This window comes from Chiloscyllium punctatum, chromosome 24 (assembly GCF_047496795.1).
Source record: "Chiloscyllium punctatum isolate Juve2018m chromosome 24, sChiPun1.3, whole genome shotgun sequence".
NCBI lineage: Eukaryota > Metazoa > Chordata > Chondrichthyes > Orectolobiformes > Hemiscylliidae > Chiloscyllium > Chiloscyllium punctatum.
The window spans coordinates 38,836,299-38,855,696 of NC_092762.1; the positions used below are offsets into that span (position 1 = coordinate 38,836,299).

General features: G+C 39.8%; 1 protein-coding gene across 8 annotated transcripts in view; it reads right to left on the reverse strand.

The window, feature by feature from the left end:
- eps15l1a (epidermal growth factor receptor pathway substrate 15-like 1a) overlaps positions 1-19,398 on the reverse strand; it is a 377,875-nt gene that overhangs the window by 87,663 nt on the left and 270,814 nt on the right. For 7 of the 8 annotated variants that reach the window (XM_072593645.1, XM_072593644.1, XM_072593643.1 and 4 more), the window contains one exon: positions 9,841-9,988. The exons of the other annotated variant lie outside the window; for it this stretch is intronic. In XM_072593645.1, coding sequence (XP_072449746.1) covers positions 9,841-9,988 — 148 coding nt within the window. The remainder of the gene's footprint in view (positions 1-9,840; positions 9,989-19,398) is intronic. 8 annotated transcript variants of the gene reach the window in all.

The following is a 19,398-nucleotide window of genomic DNA, read 5'->3' on the forward strand; positions in this document are numbered from 1 at the left end:
AGTGCCCCTTGTGCTTGTTTCGGTTAATGAGTTTCCAATAGTAGGAGTTTTACAATAATCTGACTGTTTCATGGTTTTTATTGATTATGTTTAGTTTTCATAAAAAGATAAACTGAAATTGCCATGGTGAAACCTGAACATATATTCTCTGGTTTACTGAGGTTGACTACAACCCACACAAACCCTTCACTATAAGAGATTACCAGCCTCCTTTCTATTTAATTCAGCAACATGCACACATATAGTGGTCCAAGGCCAACTCCAGCAGGCCAAAGGCCTTCAAAAGAATAAAAAAAAGACATTTATTACGATTCTAATGTCACAAAACCATATGCAGACCAAAAGTTAACAAAAGTAACGGATAAGAACACACCCATTACAAGTGCAGCTTAATGTGAGCAGATCTACGCTCTGGTCTGGACCGCAGAAAGCGCATCCTCAATGTCTAAGCAGAACTGTTAAATTAAGGGTGTCATTCAGGCAGCATCCGCAACCACACAGTATCACTCAGCCCTCAGTACGAAATAAGTGGGGACTTGATAAGATCACCCCACTGTTTACTAAAGGGTCAAAATAAATAAAATGCACACAGGATCTTACTATGAATTGCTAACCAATTAAAATATACTTCTACAACAGGTCATTTGTACTCTTAGAACAATCCTTTCTGAATACATCTGTTCCAAAGATTCAAGGCTCTTTCCTTCAATACAGAAAATAGTTTTTACCAATCATAACTTAATGTACAAATTACTGTGAAAAAATGTGTTTCTTTTAAGAAATGACTTTCTGCTTGTAATTAAATTAAATTATAATTTGGCTCCCATTTAGAGGCATGTATTGCACGTGAGAAATGCCCTAATTATTTTCCAACAAAATGGATCATGTTAAACAATGACTGCCCACCAACTCTAGTAATCCACCTGAGAACCCTCCCATAGTTTTGCACTCCACACCAAGCATCATTCTATGCCTCAATCTTCACAACCACCACGTCCTTCAACCTGTGACAAGGCACTTCATCCTGTGACATTCCCCCATCTAACCATAAAATAACTTTCTAATCAGTATTGAGCGTTTATGATTAGTATCATAGAACCATAGAATCCCTCCAGGTCATTTGGCCCAAGAAGTCCATACCAACCCTCCGAAGAATAACCTACCCAGACGCATTCCCCTACCCAATCACTCTATATTTACCCCAACTAATGCACCTAACCTACACATCCCTGAACAGAATGGGCAATTTAGCATGGCCAATTCACCTAACCTGCACATCTTTTGATAGTGGGTGGAAACCAGAGCACCCGGAGGAAACACTCAGACAGGGGGAGAGTGTGCAAGCTCCACTCAGACAGTCGCCCAAAGCTGGAATTGAACGCCGATCCCTGGCACTGAGGCAGCAGTGCTAACCTCTGAGTCAGCATACAGAATACTTAACAAATTTCTGTATGATTATAACTCAAAAGGGAAAATTTAGGAAGAATGGCAATCAAGTCATTGACTAATCATTGTAATCAATTTTTAGCAGTTAGTCTCTGAGTAACCCAGATATTATGCTAAAAAAAAACTACACAACTTTCTCTGGGATTCAAAGTCACATGCCCTTCGAAGCAGACTACACGTAGCTAATCTTGTCTGTCAAACTATTCAAAGAAATTGCAAAATATCGACTTCAGGAAGCCAGCTTACTGCCACCTTCTTTAGTTCAATTTGCTCCTTTTCTGAGAGCAACCTCAAAGTGAAAGACAAGAAATTTAGGTTTTATAATTCATACATACAGGCTTTCAGTCCTGTGCTGTGACTGAAGGACAAAGTCAGCTGCTGCCTGAACTGGAATAGACATTTCAAATTGAACAAATCAAGTAATTATTTTAACAGAACTCAAAACTTGCGTAATGACACATAAGTTACATTTATTTGATGAATATAGTTGCACTCTCAAACTATTGGCTTGTCACTGCATCAATTTTTTATGTTCACACAGGAGTGAATTTTAAAACATTTCTTTACTTATTTTATGCTGAATTGTACCTCCCCATTTCGGATTTACTCGATGTTGAAAAATGTATGTCAGGAGAACCTGCAATAAAAGCATAATACTGTGGATGCTGGAAACCTGACACAAACACGGGGTATGCCAAAGAAACTCAGCAGGCCTGGCAGCATCTGTGGGAGAGAGAAACAGGGCTGGCATTTTGAATCCTTTAGATCAGACCTGAAGCAAGCAAGAGCAGGGTGAAGGGGTTGATGGGACTTAATATCCTGCAGACATTTGATTTTTTTCACAAGATGTGAATTAACATTTACTGCCTATCCTAATTGAGCTCAAAAGGTGACAGTAAGCTGGCTTCCTGAACCACCACAATCAATTTGGAGTTACTGCACACAGCCCCTTGGAAGGGAGCTCTAATATTTTGACCCAGCAACAGTGAAGGAACGGCAAAATATTTCCAAGTCAGGATAAGCGTGTGGCTTGGAGAGGAACATGCAGGTGTTGGTGTTACCATGGAGGCTGCCTTTGTCTTTAGTGGTGCTGGAAAAGCACAGCAGGTCAGGCAGCATCCGTGGAGCAGGAAAATTGACATTTTGAGCAAAAGCCCTCCATCTTCCTGACGAAGGACTTTTGCTCAAAATGTCGATTTTCCTGCTCCTCAAATGCTGCCTGATCTGCTGTGCTTTTCCAGTACCACTAATCTTGACTCTGATGGAGTATGGCTTCCAACTCTGATGGAGACATTGCTGGAAGTTTCATCATGTGACACTCTGACCACATGATTTTCATAAATGTTATTAAAAAATTGGTGCCCTGGAATTGACTATTCTCCTGGCTTTGCACCAGCAGCTACTTTGTGTGAAGTTTTTGAGAACAAGTCAAACAACACCAGACGAAGAAGTGAGAAACGTGGAAACTGTCTTCTAAACCACCAGCTTACATCTGCTCCCATCCATTCTTTACCTTCCAATAACTTGAGCATTATCCATTGTAAGCCAAGACCCCATATCGTCAATTCCTCACTAATTCCCACCTCTACAGTTTTGTCTTTTGTGAGATGGAAATCATTTTAACTAATATCAGGGGTCAAAATAACTTGCCTTTCACCCACTGATCAAAAGTTCCCCTTGAGATTTTCTCAAGAGCTAATTTTTGATTTTCAGGGCTACCTTTTAGTTTCCACAGACTATCTTTTCATTGTGTCTAACTCCTTTTTTAGGTGCTGCATTCACAAAGTAACATACCTCATATACGTGTGCTGATTCTGTCAGCAGATTTAGAAGAACTTTCCACAGGTTTTAATGCATTTTCTCTCTCTGCAAAGATCATTAAAACTCAGCGAAATAAATTTTGATGTTTTGAAAACAATTCACATTATAGAAGAGGTGGTGTTGGAGTTCTTAGAAAACACAATGGTGGATAAATCTCTGGGACGTGACCAAGGGTATCCCAGGGCATTTTCGGAAGTTATGGGGAAAATTACAGGGCCCCTAGAAGAAACATTTGTATCGTCAATAATCACAGATGAGGTGCCAGAGAACTGGAGGATGGCTAATGTGCCTTTATTTAAGAAAGGTTGTAAGGAGATGAGAACCATAGACCTGTGAGTCTGACATCAGTGGTGGGCAAGCTGTTGTAGGTGAATTTGAAAGATAGGATTTACATGTATTTGGAGAGGCAAGGCATGGTTAGGGATTGTCAACATGGTTTTGTGCAAGGGAAATCATGTCTCACAAATTTGCTTGAACTTCCTGAGGAAGTAAGATTGATGAGGGCAGAGCAGTAGACATTGTTTACTTGGACTCTAGTAGAGCCTTTGATAAAGTTCTGCATGGTAGTCTAATTAGTAAAACTGAATCACATGGGATTTAGAGTGAGCTTTCCAATTGGATATAAAATTGGCATTAAGATAGGAGATAGAAAATAGTGGTGGAGGCCTGTGACCAGCAGTGTTTCACAGGGATCGGTACTGGGTTGACTTTTGTTTGTAATTTGTATAAATGATTTGGATAAGAATATAGGAAGCACAGTTAGTAAGTTTGTGGATGACACCAAAATGTGGACAATGAAGAAGGTTACCTAAGATTACAAAAAGATCTTAATCAATTGGGTCAGTGGGCTGAGAAGTGGCAGATGGAGTTTAATTTGGATAAACATAAGGTATTGCATTTTGGTAAAACAAACAAGGGCAGGACTTATACAATTAATGGTAGGGCTGTGGGTAGTGTTGTAGAACAGAGCTCTGGGGGTTCAGTACATATTTCTTTGAAATTTGCACCACAGGTAGACAGGGTGATTAAGAAGACATTCATTGCCCAGACCTTTTGGATATAGAAGTTGGGACAACATGTCATGGTTGTACTGGACACTGGTTAGGGCTCTTCTGAAGTACTGTGTGCAGTTCCAGTCACCATCTTATAGGTTATAAGGATATTATTAAACTGTAGAAGATTCAAGCATTTACTAGAATGTTGCTGGGAATGGTGGGTTTGAGTTATAAAAAGAGGCTGGATAGGCTGGGACTTTTTTCACTGGAGCATAGGTGCTTGACAGGTGATCTTAATGATGTTTATAAAATCATTAGGGACATAAATAAAGTGAATAGCAAAGATGTTTTCCCTAAGAAGGGGGAGTTCAAACCTGGAGGGCATTTTTTTTAAGGTGAGGAGAAAGATTTAAAAAGGACATGAGGGGCAACATTTTTAACACACAGAGGTTTATGCGTGGATTGAACTGCCAGAGGAAGTGGTAGATTCAGGTACAATTACAACATTTAAAAGATTTTTGGATAAGTACATGAATAAAAAAGGCTTGGAGGGAAATGGGCCAAATGCAGGCCAGTAGGACTAGTTTATTTTGGGAACCTGGTCCGTGTGGACTAGTTAGACCGAAGGATCTGCTTCCATCTCAATGATTCTATAAATCTTAAATTCTCTCTAAAATCACTGCACCCATCCCAATTTGTGTATATCAGTATAAAATAATAACATACGGATTACACTGCTTTGAGAAAACAGCTTACCACCAACTTAAGGGCTATTAGAGATAGACAATAAGTTGCCAGCAATGCTCACAAGCCAATAAAGAGAGAGGAGAAGTATGCTCTATTACCAACACCAGTGAACCCCACTTCCATTGATTCAATAAATTTTAAAAATACATGATACTCCAAATGATATTTCTACAATCGTTATTTTGAAGGTCTTTAATTCCCTCTTAAATATGTGCGGCAGCAATGAACTATGCTTGCAAATGTCAGTTTAAAATTCTTTTTTGTGACAACACAAATTGAGAGATCTGCTCACCATCTATAAAAAATTGCCAGACTGAAAGGTTCCTTAAGATTTCTCGAACAAAACATTGATAAAGAATAAAAAGAAAATATAACATTGATTCAAATAGGAAAGTACTGAGAAGCAATTACGCAAGGTATTTGTGGCCGTTTGTATTTTTCTTTGGAAAGCATGCTCTCGTTCACACACAAATATTAAGGTTTCCTCTTTCACATCCCTTTTCCAATTTCGTTTTAGCAATGCCATTCTATGCCCATTTCCGTTCTCATCCCCAAACAAGATTTGAAAAAGGAACACAATTTCTATCAATAGCTGCATTTAAGAACATTGCAAAAGACCAAGTATATTAAAGAAAAATTATGAGAACTTAACAGATATTTAAGCTTACTATGTCTTAATATACAGTACTACTTGGAAATGAGTACAAATCAAGATGAGACTTTTCTCTCGCAGCCATACTTGTTGTTGACCCGCTGAAAGTCAGCTCAGAAAAAAAACCCAAGCCACCCTTAACTAGCTCTTAACAGCTGTCTCAAAGTATCGATTTTAATTACTAAAGTTCCCGAGATCTTGGAAAAGTCTCAAAAGGTTGGAAAAAGCAGATGTAACTCCTCTGTTCAAGAAAGGAGACAGAACATAGGGAACTCCAGACCAGCTGCTTAACGACTGTTTCTGAATAAATTTATTATTAAGAATGTCATTGCATAGCATTTAAAAAATCTCAATGTAACCAGGAATAATTAACATGATTTTGTGAAAAGTTAATTGTGTTTAACTAATTTATTAGAAAGCCTTTGAGGAAGTAACAAGTATGGTGGACAGAGGAGAACTTATAGATGTTGTATAAAAATTAGATAAAGGAGAAACTCAGTAGATAAGCCAGTATCTGTGGAGAAATAAATACAGTTCACATTTTGAGTCCAACGGAGCTATGTTGGACTCAAAATATTAACTATTGAGGGATCCAGATAGTTTGAATCAGCGGGCAAACCATCGAAAACTGGAATAAAATGAGGGAAAATACAAACTAGCCCACTCTGGCAGGAAGAACAGAAAAGCAATGTGCTAGTTAAATGGCAAGAAATTGCAGAACAGAGAGATACAGGGGAACCTGGGTCCTGATACAATAATCACAGTGAGGCACAACAAGTGATTAGGAAGTCAACTAAAATGTTGTAATTTGTTGCAAAAGAACATAAAAGTTTCTATAAAATTATTTGACACAAATAATTAACAGGGTGGCCATTTGCCTACCTCCACAAAGCAGATTTCCAAACAGGAAAGAAATTACTGTCTCAAATAATTTTTGCTAAATACAAATCTCCAACTCTCAGAGTTGATAATTCCAGTGGCAAGTACTAAGTAACATGTCAATTTAGACCTTTGTGAAGGAGACACACATTAGTATTTCAGAAAGTTCCTGACTCCAGAGCCCACTTCCATTAGGGAGGTCCCTGGCCAACATATTTTCCTTTGCAAGAGGGTAGGTGCAAAATGGGGTCTGTTTCATCACTTCCAAAACAATGCCCAGGCAACAATGGAAACAGGCGAATTGCAATTCTGCCAGGCTGAAATATCTATCTCTATTTACTTGGACTTCAGTCAAGATCAATATCAAGCTCTCAACTCTCTCAGCTCCTTCGACCCTACACTTCCTTTAATACCCTTCAAATCTCTCATGTCCCATCAGTATCCCCCATTACCCTTTTCATGTACCCCCATAACCCATCCCTCTTTGTCCATTCATCTTCCATACCCATCTCAGAACCAGTTATGTAAAAACCATTGAGCCATTGACAAGTATAGCAAGTCTTTGAAATTATCCTGAAACATTATGCAAAGACTTTGGAAAGAGCCTTTTTAAATCAAAATGGCTCAATTTAGAATCTCGTGATCATGTCAATCAAATATCATAATATCAATGTCAGAAGGTTTCATCCATTTCAGACATCTTAATGCTATACACGTAAAAGCGGCAGTGAAAAAAACTTTGTCAAAGAATGCAATGAACCAACTTCTTGAACGGGTCCCATAATTATTTCACTCTCTAACCCATAGTTAAAGCTCATAGGGGCACACTGAGGAAATATCTCAATTTGAATTAGACAATTTTTTTTTTCATTTTCAGAAAGCTCTGCATCTTCTGTGATCTAATTCTGATTATTGGTGCAGAAAGCACTTTTTTATTGGAGATTTGGGTGCCCGAATTAATCAATCAAATACTGGATACCGTTGCCCCTCATTGACTCTTTCCCAAAAGAACCTCAAAACGAGTTTTAGAAGTTCCTTCTATGTGGAACAGGAAAGAAATTATAGTCTCAAATGATTTTTGTTAAGTATAAATCTTTGGCTCTCAGAGTTGATCCTTCACTAATCACTTTTCTCTCTCATCCCACAGGCTTCTAACCTGGCTGGGGAATCTGTTGAATGCTTCTGGTAGTAGGCACGTCTGTCGCCATTTATTAATTCTAAATAAAGTTGTATAAAAGATTTTGATAGGAAATAGTTTCTCTCTATCTACCCCATGATGGAGGAATCCGGAACCAAAACTACAGTCTTAAAATTAGAACCAGGTCATCAGGAAGCACTTCCTCACATAATGGGCTGTACAATTCTGAAACACTCCACAAAAAGGTGCTTAGGTCAATTAACATTTTTAAAACTGAGATTAACAGATTTTTGTCAGATAATGTCAGATAACATTAAATGATACAGAGTTATGATGAGCAAATGCAATTAAAATGCTGACCAGTCATTATACAGAACAACCTTGGTTATCCGAAGTTTGGATTATCCGATCAAAGTATTAAAGTCCCATAAAAACGTTATTTATTTATTAGATTCCCTACAGTATGGAAACAGGCCATTTGGCCCAACAAGTCCACACCAATCTTCTGAGCAACTCATCCAGACGCATATATTTACCCCAAATAATGGGCCCAACACTACAGACAATTTAGCATGGCCAATTCACCTAACCCTCACATCTTTGGATTGTGGGAGGAAACTGAAGCACCTGCAGGAAACCCACGCAGACATGGGGAGAATGTGCAAACTCCACACAGATAGTTGCCTGAGGCGGGAATCGAAACTGGGTCCCTAGTGGTGTGAGGCAGCAGTGCTAAGCACTGAGCCACCGTGCTGCCCGTCTGTTTTCTGAACAATCAGTTATCTGAACAAAATACCCATCTTGTTCTGATAATCAAGGTTGTTCTGTATAATTAAATGGCAGAACAGCCTTGAATGCCCTACTTCTGTTTCTGTAACGTGACTTTATTCCTGCTTTTTTTCTTTTCTCATTGCGCTTCAATTGTGGAGTTCATTCATGCTTCACTTATCATGCTGGATAATTTATCCAAGATTACCTGGTACACGTGAGCTCCAATCTTACTTAAACATATTTCATAGATTGATACTAAACGGGACCAGGTATTCAGACTATCGTGTGCGTTTGCTCTTTGAAACCGGTATCCAGTTAGCGCCATTCCCTTGTGCTTTCTGCATCATCACACAACTGTTTCCCTTCAAGCATTTAGTATCTTTCGAAAGTGAGAATGAACCTGTTTCCATTACCCTTTCTAGCAGTGAAATGTAAACCATAGCAATTTGCCACATAAAAAAGATTATCATGGTGTCTCTGCTTCCTTTTAATGGCTAGCCTAGAAATCAATTACTTAATTTTTCTAGTCTCTCCATGGATCCAAAACCTAATGTTGTTTTGTTGTATGAAGTGTTCAAGTATCAATAAGAAGATACTTTTAACAATATTTTCTCTTTTCCAGCTAAGAGTCCACTTTCCACATCAAAAGACAAGCAGACACTCCAGAAGTCAGATGAAAACATACACCTAACCAGTTTGCCTCACTCAGAATTAGTGCAAACTGTTAACTTGGCACCTAGTGAAACTGGCTGCAAGAAGCAGAAGCATAATCAAGCATAACTGAACAGAAAGGAATTACTGTTTTTTTGAATTTCTGCTTTTTATTGATTTATGACATTCTCTTGTCCTATCTATGATGCTTGGCAATTTTTATTAGGTCAGAATGTTGCTATTTGTCATTTTAAAGGGGTGCTTGCTGGCGGGCTTAATTATGGAACAATGTCCAGACACACTCAGTACCAAATGTCAAAGCAAAGTTTCAAAATATTTAATTGACCAACTATCATCCCATTGGTGTAGGTGAACAGATTTTGGGCAAACCACTTCATAAAGTACTCCACAATGGGAGTGGGCAGGGGATACCACAACATTACAAAGAGAAAGAGTGGGATGAGAATGAAAGCAATGGCGCGGTTGTTGTACACAAAGAATGGTAGTGGCATAGGGAAGATTTGATGGTATGGGATAGGGATTTCAATAAGTACTATTGGAATAAAGACATTAACTTCTCTGCACATATTTTGTGGTTGCATGCCAGTACTTATTTCTAAAAAAGCACACTGAACAGCCAAACAAGCATAGCACATGATGAAAAAAAAAACTAGCTAATGTCTATGCTGGGGGATTACAGTAATCAAATGTATACTTACCAATGAGCCAATTCAACTTACCACTAGGGGGTGCTTTAGGTCGTGGGGGTACACTTTTCTTTGGGGGCAGTGCTGGTGTATCCTGTTTACTTTGAAAAGGGTCATCAGTGAATCCATGCCCTCCAAACTGTCCCGAGCCAGAAGTAGCAAAAGGATCTGGATTTGAGGGCTGTAGATACAGTGCAGAGAACACATGGTCAATCCTTCTGTACCTTCCAGGGTCTGAGTTATTTCTCAAAATTCAAGCACAATGCTGAATTCACACCCTCCCCACAGCAAGGATGGGGCAAGAGTGATAAGTGGAATTCAGCTTGTGAAGCAACAGTGATACTGCTCCACAAGTAGTTGGAAGAAAGCAAAGTTTTATAAACAGCAACGTACCACCGCACTCTCGCTGGGAGCAGGGCTGGGATATGAAGGGAATACAAGGGGAGGTGGTGAGAGGAGAAAAGTTTATTTTGGGGGGGTGGGGAAGAGAGAAGTAGAGGAGATTGTTCCTTTCTGCCACTGGACTAAATGATTTCTTATTCTCGAGAGCTTCAACTTAATTCATCATGTTCTCTCTCTATTTCGCTGCACTCTTATCCTCCCTCCAGTTAAACATCCCAAACAATACGAATGATCAAGTCTTGACTTTGTTACCTCGTGTTCATGCTAATCATATCATATCAATCACAGACAACAGATAATCTGATCACTTTCTTGTACCACTCTTGGTCAAATGCTCTGCCCTCACCCACCTTACCTAACTCTAAATCCATCCCCAGAAAAAAGCAATCCCCAAATTACTTACAACTTCTGGCTTTTGGCCTTCTGTTCACCTTAATATTTCTGTCCCTATTATCCCTGGTACAACTGTCATCTCCACTCCCCTAAGTTCAAGGGACACAGATTTGAAAGGAAATGATGGACAAATAGTCCAGATCTGACTGGACCTTTTAAAAGACTGTTCAACTCTGCTTTCGTCTCCTAAAACAGCCTACTGTTCCAGGAACACTTGGAAAGCAAAACCAAAGCTTTTTTTCCTTTATTGTAAATATTTTTTCTTAAATAACTCTCTCTGCTGCTCTCCTACCCTCACCTCAAAACTTGTGGACTACTTGATAAATCCAATTAACTTTTACCATGTCTGCCCATCTCCTCGACAAACTGGCCATCTTCCTTTAATGTTTACCCATCCTATGAGGTATACAGGGGCCTGAAAACCAAAAAAGGTGGGGCCTAGAAGGGGAACTGGGGTTGGGGCGGAGGTTAAAGGTTCAATCTCTTACACTTTTGCTTTACTGTTCAAAATGCAAGTATATCCTTCCTTAAATATGACAGCAAGTCTGCACACTGTATCCCATGTGTAAATCACCAAAACCCTGAACAACTATAATAAGACTTCACTCTTGCACTGCAACTTTGTTGCAATGTGGATCAGCATGTTGTTTGTCTTATTGTTTGGTGCCTCTATGCTGTCTGTGTAACTTGTAGGAGTGCTGTATACATAAGCTCCTTGAAACACCAGCATTAACGACTCTTAAGAAATATCCTGCTTGTTTAGTCTTCCAACCAAAGTACTAAACCTCTCACTTCTTCACGTTGTACTTCATCTGTCAACTTATTGCCTACTCTATTGAGGAGTTTCATCAGGTGCCAGTGGCAGAAAAGCTGAGACCTTTCAGAGACCAGAATAAACTACAGTGATAGACTTCAATTCCTAATTCTCACATGTACCTTTTCAAAAAAATCAGTTTCTATCTATAAAACCGATTTTATACCCTAAGTGAGCAGTATGCACCAACTTTACTCCATATTCACAGAAGCCAGACTAATGTAAACTATTGACTCTGATAAATAAGGGATTTCATTAGGCACTTCACTCACAATCTACTCACTTCCAGAACAAATCATTACACTTGTGATACAGTGATCCACTCGTGATATTTATCACGGTAATAAATAATCTTATAAAGTTTCAGATCATATTGTCTATTGTATATAAAGACATAACTGAGATTACTGTTTGAACAGATTCACAAGATTACAATGCAAACTTTTCTGAAGGTCAAAATTCTGTGATTCAATAAAATCAACCAATGAAGTCCAGTCAATGCTGAAGCTGCTTTGATATTGGATTCTGTTGCTAATCTTGTAGTTTAGGTCTTGCAAAGCTTGTAGTTACACTGAAATCAACTAGATTTTCCCAAATAATGGCCAGAAACCCTCATCTTGTGCTGGGTCATTTTGAAACTTGTAAATATTTTGCAATGGCGTTAATTCCGTTTGTGTGATATTGTGATTCAGGGAAGGAGTAAGAAAAAGGTGGCAATAGGCTAAGGGATACTATTGCAGAAGTGTTTCTCAACAGAGGAAAAAAAAGCACAAGGTTCCTCTCAACTGGCACCAATTCCCTTAATACCAACAATTATCTTTTCTACAAGATAATCAACATGCCACATGCTCATATCTGTAATAGTCAGTTCTGTGAAAATGTGTTTCTTCAACACAAACTGGCTTGAATGCGATTGAAGAATTTAGACTATTACTTGTGGAATGTGAATTTTCCTTACCTGTACTGGCTATAATGTGATTCCAGCCCCATTACATTAGATGGCATGGCTAATCTTATAACGCGAGATCACACGAGAACAGAACTATTTCATTATATAAGAATTAACTGTACTTAACACTCCACAACATTCTTTAAAGTGAAACCCTGCACATGCAAGCACCTCCTGCTGACGTCCCTGTTCTGCAGTTTTGTAGTTGAGACAATCTATGTAAACATGTAGAATGGCATTTTCCCATGTAAAAAATAATTTGTTACTAGGTAACTGTAGATTCTAGACACTTGGTGACAGTGTGGTTGAAATTTCAATTCTCTCAACTGTGCCAACGATTTGTTTTAACCCATTTTGCCTTCAAGTTTTATTTGCAGCATCTTATCAACTTTTTATGTATTTCAAATATGTTTCTCATACTTTCATTGTCTTACTTCTCTTAACTTGGTTTTGGTGGGCAGTCTTTAGAGCTACACTGCAGTTCCCTTGCTCTAACTATAGGTCTTCAGAACCCAAATCACACATACGTAGACCAGACTGAACCCCTCTGCTAATAAATAATTGCATACTGTGGTACAAGTCTCATACCTCCAGGGAGAAAAAACAAATCTTCTGAAGCACTTATTTTATCCAAATTCAAACACAGACATACCATGTGTGCAAACACACACCTGTAACACAAGACATCCATAACAATAGGAAACACATTCTAAACTTAAAATCCTGATAACTGTAAATTAAACAGAAACAGAGTCCTTTGATAAATATCAGGTGTATGATTCAACATGACGCCAAGCTGAATATAAAAAGCAGAGAGGTGATTTTTTTAAAAATTGAAAGGATATTGCGAGGCTGGTCTGTTTAGGGTGTGAACAGGAGTTAGTGTGGAGGCACAACTAAGGATCTAAATAAGTATTGTGCATTTCCAAACAGTATGTTGCAAATGTCACAATCAAGAGATAGTGGCGATACTGAACAGGGTAAAATAAGCAATGAGGTGATATGTGAAGAGATCATAGTATTTAAAGTCAAAAAAAGTCATCCAGTCTGAATCAGACCCATACTCGTTTCTGAGGAAAGGTTCTTGGGACATGAGCATCACTGACAAGGCCCAGAGTTACTTCCTATCTCAAAGTGGTGGTGGTGAGCTGCCTTCTTGAATTGCTGCAATTCTAGTGGTCAGCTACACTCTCAGTGACTTTTTTTTTCCTCTGGTAGTTTAATGTGGCACAGTGGTTAGCACTGCTGCGTCGCAGCAGAGACCCGGGTTCAATTCCAGCCTTGGGTGACTGTCTACGTGGAGTTTCATCATTCTCCCAGTGTCTGTGTCGCTTTTCTTCAGGTGCTCTAATTTCTTTCCACAGTCCAGGTTTGTGCAGGTTTGTGCAGGACTGGTGCGGTTCAAGAATGCAGCTCATCACCACCTTCTCCAGGGCAGTTAGGAGTGATTACCAAATGCTGGTCTAACCAGCGATGCCCACATCCTGTGAAATAATGAAAAGAAAAACAAATCATAGGTTGCCAATGGGTCAAGAAGGACAAGGAGGAATAAGTTACCTTAATCAGTCACAAGATTTAGGAAGCCTAATCGGTCAGATTCAAATGTGGAATTTGGGACAAAAGAAGAGTACAGGTGAAACAAACTGCAAGGCAATGTTGATTCAACTATAGGCAGGCATCAATGCAACAAACATTCAACACACCTCAAGAGTAAAAACGAACTTCCATGTACGGTTGTAAGTAGCAACAGATTCTAATCAGAAGCACATTAATGAATAGCAGATGCTCATAACATCAAGACCAATAAATAAAACAACATACCTCAGACAACCACATCAAGCAACACAACAAATATTATTGTCAAGTGAAAGCACAGACACATGGTACACATAACACATCGACTTCAGACAAATAACACAGATACCCATAGCTTAACTAGGCCAACCACATCAACACATTTGTTAGAACAGCATGGTAGATGCAAACATTCCTCAGATCACTGCATGTCTCCTCAAAGCCACTTTACTAGATACAATGATCAAATTAGAAACTTGATAGCAATACTCCCAACCCGTTTGGACAACTGCAGCTGTAAAATCACTTGGAAAGAACATATACAATCTGCAACTGTTCGACTGGCACGGTGCCTCACAACGCCAGTGGTTAGCACTGCTGCCTCACAACGTCAGGAACCCAGGTTCGATTCGAGCCTCAGGTGTCTGTCTGTGTGGAGTTTGCACATTCTCCCCGTGTCTGCATGGGTTTCCTCCGGGTGCTCTGGTCTTTTTCCCCACAATCCAAAGATGTGCAGGCCAGGCGATTTGGCCATGCTAAATTGCCCATAGTGTTAGGTGCAGTAGTCAGAGGGAAATGGGTTTGGTGGGTTACTCTTCGGAAGATCGGTGTGGACTTGTTGTGCCGAAGGGCCTGTTTCCACACCATAGGGAATCTAATCTAGACTGGGATTAGACCTATACCTACCCGTCTATCATTGATGTATTGTGCCTACAGGATGCACGAAGGTAACTCATCAATGATGATCAAACAGCAACACCTTTATTGGTGACCTTTATTTACAAAAATGATGAGTAACAGAGAAGTCATGGGAACATCACTAAGTCATATATCACCCTGAGTTGGACATTCAGTACCTTCTCTTCATTAACAATGAGTCAATATCATGAATACTTACTGAGCACCATCACATAGGGCATATAAGCTGTTCAAACTTAGGAACCACAGCACAATACTTCCGTTGCAGAGCACCATGACTACTTAATGTCAGCAAGTGAAAAATAGTCGACTTCAGGATTACTGTTAGAACTGGTTACAATGTAGGGAACTTTATCTGGTTTGTGCTATGCTAAATGAATTGACACAGCGTCACAAACTAAAAGAACATAATAGTATTAAATGCAAAAACGCATTTTGGGCATATAGTACGAAACTTGCAATGTGCCCAAACCAGCAGAACTTTTGCTTTGAGAACCCTAGCAAACGAAAAGGTGTTCCAGAATTAATTTTTCTACATTAACCAGAAAAGGCTAATTTTACTACCTTAAACGTGTGTACAACAAAAACAACTGTTAGAAATGAGATGTTAATCTGTATGGTCTTTGAGATGTTAAAATTTCACTCGTCATTGAGATGGTGGTATGATACATACAGTGGGGCACCAATATCCAGTGCTGTGGCTGGGGGTGGGGGGGGGGTGTGCTAAAATGCTCAAACCACTTCATACCTCAGGCACTCTTAGCTGTGCTATCACAATGAGTGTCAAGTACCCAAACCATAAGAGTCAGTTGAAGTAATATTGCACACCTCCATTTTGGAACTGGCTCAGCATCCTAGAATGGAATCTTACAATAAGACCTGTGCCTTGGAATGGGAATGAGGCAGTTTGAATTAAAAGATCCACCTGTAAGTTTAAATTGTGGCAGCCAAATTGCATGTGTAATTTGTGTTAAATGCAGAACAGAAAATAAACATTCCAATGTCTGCAGCATGGTTTGGTTAAAAAAAAAGAGTAGACAATGGGTTATTCTGTGTTAAAATTAGATGGTAGATACGTGTGCTTACTTAGAACGTGAAAGCCCCCCAAGATTTGAAGGAATCTAGTTTGCAGTTTTTAATTAGATAGAGCTGCAATTCTTTACAACAGCATATGGTTTAAACAAAAACAGTACAAGTGGACCTAAAATAGGCAGTAAAATTTCTTTATTCTTCCTTATATTTATTGACTTACAATCATACATTATTGACTTACAATTATCACAGAAAAAGGTCCTTCAGTCCACCATGTCCATATCTACCAAAAACACCAAATTACAATAATCCCATTTACCTACTCATGCTCCACAGCCTGCTATGCTCTGGCATTTTAAGTGCTTGTCCTGATGCTACTTAAACATTGTAAGAGTACCTGCTCCAACCATTCAGGTAATGTGTTCCACCACCCTCCAAGTGAAAAAATCTTTATCCCCTCCAAAACAATTACTCCTCCACTTAAACTGAGACACTTTGGTCTTTGACATTTCTGTCATGGGGAAAAGATTTTCATGATCAATGCTTGTTACAATTTTGCATACTTCAGTCAGATTCCCTCCTCAGTCTCCCATGCTCCTGGGAAGATAAACCATCCTATCCCGTCTATCCTCATAACTGAGATATCCCATAGAGTCATAGAGATGTACAGCATGCAAACAGACCCTTCCGTCCAACTTGTCTATGCCGACCAGATATCCCAACCCAATCTAGTCCTACCTGCCAGCACCCCGCCCATGTCCCTCCAAACCCTTCCTATTCATATACCCATACAGATGCCTTTTAAATGCTGTAATTGTAGCAGCCTCCACCACTTCCTCTGGCAGCTCATTCCATACACGTACTACCCTCTGTGTGAAAAAGGTGCCCCTTAGGTCTCTTTTATTTCTTTCCCCCCTCACTCTAACCTATGCCCCCTAGTTCTGGATTTCCCCATCCCAGGGAAAAGACTTTGTCTGCTTACCCTATCCATGCCCCTCAAGATTTTGTAAACCTCTATAAGGTCACCCCTCAGCTCCGGCGCTCCAGGGAAAACACCCCCAACCCATTCAACCTCTCCCTATAGCTCAAAACCTCCAGCCCTGGCAACATCCTTGTAAATCTTTTCTGAACCCTTTCAAGTTTCACAACAGAACTGCACACAATACTCCAACAGTGGCCAAACCAATGTCCTGTACAGCCGCAACAGGACCTCCCAACTCCTGTACTCAATACTCTGACCAATAAAGGAAAGCATACCAAACACCTTCTTCACTATCCTTCCTACCTGCGACTCCACTTTCAAGGAGCTATGAACCTGCACTCCAAGGTCTCTTTGTTCAGCAATACTCCCCAGGACCTTACAATTTAGTGTATAAGTCCCCCTAAGATTTGCTTTCTCAAAATGCAGCACCTTGTATTTATCTGAATTAAACTCCATCTACCACTTCTCAGCCCTTCGCTCATCTGATCAAGATCCTGTTGTAACCTGAGGTAACCTCCTTCGCTGTCCACTATACCTCCAATTTTGGTGTCATCTGCAAACTTACTAACTATACCTCACATTCATTTATATAAATGAAGAAAAGTAGTGGACCCAGCACCGATCCTTGTGGCACACCACTGGTCACAGGCCTCCAGTCTGAAAAGTAACCCTCCACCACCACCCTCTGTCTTCTACCTTTGAGCCAGTTCTGTATCCAAATGGCTAGTTCTCCCTGTATTCCATGAGATCTAACCTTGCTAACCAGTCTCCCATGGGGAATCTTGTTGAGCACCTTACTGAAGTCCATATAGATCACATCTACCACTCTGCCCTCATCAATCCTCTTTGTTACGTCTTCAAAAATTCCATCAAGTTTGAGAGACATCATTTCCCACACACAAAACTATGTTGACTATCCCTAATCAGTCCTTGCCTTTCCAAATACATGTACATCCTGTCCCTCAAGATTCCCTCCAACAACTTGCCCACCACCGACATCAGTCTCACTGGTCTATAGTTCCCTGGCTTGTCCTTACTATCCTTCTTAAACAGTGGCACCATGTTAGCCAACCTCCAGTTTTCCGACACCTCACCTGTGACTATCGATGATACAAATATCTCAGCAAGAGGCCCAGCAATCACTTCCCTAGCTTCACACAGAGTTCTACGGTACACCTGATCAGGTCCTGGGGATTTATTCATTTTTATGCATTTCAAGACATCAAGCACTTCCTCCTCTACCTGACATATGCTTCAATCTTTTTCTTAACCAAACCCTCAATCTCTTTAGTCATCCAGCATTCCTTATACCTACCAGCCTTTCCTTTCACTCTAACAGGAATATACTTTCGCTGGACTCTAATTATCTCATTTCTGAAGGCTTCCCATTTTCCAGCTGACCCTTTACCTGCAAACACCATCCCAGGCAGCATACTGGTGAACCCTGTTTGTACCCTCTTCAGGACAATCACATCTTTCCAATAGTATGGCGACCAGAAATGAGCACAGTATTCAATCTGTGGCCTCACCAGTGTTGTAATAAGACTTCAGAGTTGAAAAATGTGATGCTGGAAAAACACAGCAGGCCAGGCAGCATCCGAGGAGCAGGAGAATCGACGTTTCGGGCATAAGCCCTTCTTCAGGAGTCCTCACTTTCTCCTCCTTGTAATAAGACTTCCTTAGGGTTTATGTCCAAAACATCAATTCTCCTGCTCCTCGGTTGTGCCTGACCTGCTGTGCTTTTCTAGCACCACACTCTCGACTCTGATCTCCAGCATCTGTAGTCCTCACTTTTTCCTATATTCTACACGCCAACTAATGAAAGCAAGCATCCCATGTGTCTTCTTCATCATCCTGTCGACCTGGGATCTATAGACTTGTAAACCAAGGTCCATTTGTTCCTCAGAACGACCTACTGTGCATACCCTTCCCTTATTAGAGCTCCCAAAATGCATCATCTTGCACTTATAAGGATTAAATTACATTTACTCTGACCAATTTACCAGTTGATCAATATCAAATGGAACCTGAGAACATTCGCCTATCATCAACAGCTACAATTTCATGTCATCCTTACTAATTATATTTTAATTGTTAATATATATAAAACAAACTATTGGTCCAGCACCAACCCCTATAGTACTCTGCCGGCCACAGGCTTCCATTCCCAAAAACAACCCTCCATCATCACGCTTTGCCTCCTACCTCAAGCCAATTGTGGAGCCAGTTTGCCAAATTGCCTTGGATCCCATGGACTCTTACCTTTTGAACGAATCTTTCATGTGAGACCTTGTCAAAGCAAGTCACGTAAAATGCACTACCTTCAGCAATCTATTTAGTTACTTTTTCAAAAATCTTAATGAAATTAGTCAGACAAGATCTCCCTTCAATAAATCTGTGCTAATTATCCCTGCTTGATTAATCCTGTCTCTCAGAATTGTTCCAATAAATTTCCCACCAGTGATATCAGACTAACTGCTTTCTAATTATGTGGCCTGTTCCTGCTGCAATTCTTGAATAAAGGAA